Raw genomic sequence first — 3,301 nt, forward strand, 5'->3', positions numbered from 1 at the left:
AACTAAATGCATTGAAGACATTGGATGTGGAACAAAAACGTGTTGCAAGGATAAAAGATGTTGACAAAACTGTTTGTTATGAGTTCACAATGAAGGGAGAAAATCGAATGGTATGATTTTTTTTTAATACTCAATGACATTAACAAATAATATAACATCAATAAGGATATTTTACTTACAGAATTCTTTTTTTGTTATACAGAGAATGCCTGCAAATGTTGTAAGAATTGCAGGATTAAAAAATAAACTCTATGAGATAAAAGTGACAAACATGAATGGAGAAACAATAGACATGAATCTTAGGCGGCAAAAGAATGGAAATGGTGTAAGGTATGCTATCGAAGGATGGCCGATGTTCATGCAGGAGAATGGCATTCGATTCGGTGACAAATTGCATTTCAGATTTTTATGTGAAGGAAATGTACTGATCTTAACCCAAGTGGATGCCGTTAATGAAGGTTAACAGTTAAAAAGTAACCATAATGCTCTAAGTGTTTGGATAGATGAAATTATGACTCTATTTTGTTAAAATTACATGTTTGGATCTTTTTTTTTTGGGACGTGAAAGTAGACATTAACATGTTTTTGCTAATATAGAAACGTTGGTATCTTTTATAATCGTAGTATTGTTTGATCTCATCATTTATTTTCTACAATTGTAGTAAACATATTGTTTGATATCATGTTGTTCCTTGGTAAACTATAAACACAGATACCATATTTTTGCTAATATAAAAACGTTGGTATCTTTTATAATTAGAAATCATTTATAATATTTTGTTCATTATCAATATGAACTCCTAAAAATTTATTCTTTTAAAGCAATATTTCTTCATTAATAATCTTTACTCTTGGATAGAATGAACCTATATATTATCATACAATAAACTAAAAAACTTTATTTGGCAATTGATGACTTAATAATAATATTAAAAATAATGAATAAATTTATAAAAATACATAAGACATAATAATTTTTTTGAAACTTAATACAGTAATTTTGACTTTATTCACCTTGTTGACAAACAACACTATTACACTTCAAGTGGAAAAACCAAAAAAATAAAATAAAAATATGAAATATATGAAAATGAAATACATTATTAAATTATAAGTTATGAAAAATCTCCTTGTACACTACATTAGATGTCTTCGCTGTAGGTTTACCATCGCAATCAAATGATAAAATTTTAACACCTTGCCTGCTCTTGACTCTGGATAACGCCACATACAATTGACTGTGAGTAAATACAGCATCTTTTAAGTATAAACCAACTCTAGATAGCGACTGTCCTTGACTCTTGTTAATTGTCATAGCAAAACAAACTGTTAACGGAAATTGCCTTCTTTGAAATTGAAAAGGTATCTTTTTGTCTGAAGGAACCATACTAATTCTTGGAATAAAAACTCTTGTGCCGATATTTCCGCCAGATATTACTTCCGCTTCAATTACTCGTTTACCAAGAAAGGTTACTTGAAGTCTAGTACCATTACATAGTCCGTTCTGTTGATCAATGTTTCGAAGAAGCATCACAGGAACACCAACTTTAAGAACCAACCTATGGTTAGGTAAACCGGAAATTTTAAGAGCATTCAAATTGTCATGAGAGTATAGACCTTGTTGAAAAGAATCAAGAACTTGTTCTGTTTGACATATACTGTCACAGCTCAAATACTCTTTTTCTTCACCTGGAAATAATGAAAGTAATCGATCATTAATCTCATGAACTACTTCATTCTTTGGTGCTAAAATTGCTCTCTCTGAAAAGAATCCAGGATTTTTATACTGATGTAAAATTGAAGGATAAACAAAGTCAATTAAACTTTGAATTGGATCATCTGAGTCGGTAATTACTAAATCATCGGGTAACTCTATAAACGCTTCACCATCGTTTTCCGAACCAATGTTTCCTTCACCAATATCAAGTAGCCATTTTGCAAACTTCTGAATGGAATCACTGTTAGATGACTCAGCTCCAATTCTCAACCTCATGTTTTTTGTTAACTTTAAAACCTTGCATTCAGACCATAGATATGAAGAACTCAAAGATGAATTAACAATCTGCTGCCTCGTACCATTTGGAATAACGGGTAGTATTTGTCTAAAGTCACCACCAAACACAATAACTTTACCTCCAAATGGTAGCTCAGAAGAGTTATTCGTAGAAGACGACAGAATGTCTTTCATTGTTCGATCTAGTGCCTCAAACGCATGTTTGTGCACCATAGGGGCTTCATCCCATATAATCAACTTTGACTCTTTTAAAAGATTAGCAACATCATCGTTCGGCTTAATGAAGCACATGGAATCTTCTGTCAAGTTTATGGGAATTTTAAATCTAGAATGTGCTGTCCGTCCTCTAGATAACAATAATGAAGCAATACCACTTGAAGCAACGTTCAACACTATCTGACCTTTAGATCTGATTGCAGCAGCCAAGGTCTTCCACAAAAAAGTCTTCCTGTCCCACCGTAACCATATACAAAAAACAACCCTCCACTCTGGCATTCGACTGCATTCACAATTTGGTTAAAAACGTTTAACTGCTCTTCAGTTAAAGATTCTTTCAATAGAGTAAACTCACTTTTCAACTCATGTGTGTCATGCGATAATTCCTCATTGATTAGACGATTAGTACCTTGACGTAGCGAATCGTCGTCTGGAAAGGGCATCGTAGAAAATTTACTTAATGTAGACCCATTGGAAATTAAATAATTCTCAATTTCCACCAAAATTAGATTCTTCAAATGATGTTCAGGAATAATTAGATCTACAAAAAGTATAAAATAAAATTAAACATATGATGAATCAAAATATATAAAGAAAAAAAATAAGTACTTCCTATGAAAATAAAATACTAACTTACCAGGGGTATGTGTCTCTTTACGACGCTTGAATAGAATATCGTCTCCTAGTAAGTGCCAAGTTTTTTCCCACACGAATTCAGGTCTTGATAGCGTATTTGTTAAAAGCAATGTCGCAAATAATGATCTTAAATACCGACAATGAGCTTCAAAACTTGCTTCCTTAATGGCTTCAACATATTCGTTGTCATCATCTAAAAGACCCATCGCATAACATGCATCTTTAAATGTGGGAAATACTTGTCCGTTCACTGTTCGAATCTCTTCAAATGATTTAGGACCTCTAACTTTATTTAGGAGAATCCTTAAATAGTAAGGTTCTCCTGAAGCAATCGAAACAGAATGAACTCTACCAACAGTTTTGTACCTTTTCCGCACTTGCCAACGTCTATCTTTTAAGTTCAAACATACTTGGTTGGGAACTCCACATAACTCA

At 32.5% G+C, this 3,301-nt stretch overlaps 1 protein-coding gene across 1 annotated transcript; it reads right to left on the reverse strand.

Moving 5' to 3' along the window:
• Positions 1 to 1,108: 1,108 nt before the first annotated feature.
• Positions 1,109 to 3,072, reverse strand: LOC110888055 (ATP-dependent DNA helicase pif1-like). Its single transcript, XM_022135601.1, has 3 exons — positions 2,868 to 3,072; positions 2,546 to 2,771; positions 1,109 to 2,462 (listed from the first exon to the last, which is right to left on the reverse strand). The coding sequence occupies exons 1-3, from the start codon at positions 3,070 to 3,072 to the stop codon at positions 1,109 to 1,111; spliced, it is 1,785 nt and encodes a 594-aa protein (XP_021991293.1).
• Between the last annotated feature and the right edge of the window lie 229 nt (positions 3,073 to 3,301).

This window comes from Helianthus annuus, chromosome 2 (genome assembly GCF_002127325.2).
Source record: "Helianthus annuus cultivar XRQ/B chromosome 2, HanXRQr2.0-SUNRISE, whole genome shotgun sequence".
Lineage (NCBI taxonomy): Eukaryota > Viridiplantae > Streptophyta > Magnoliopsida > Asterales > Asteraceae > Helianthus > Helianthus annuus.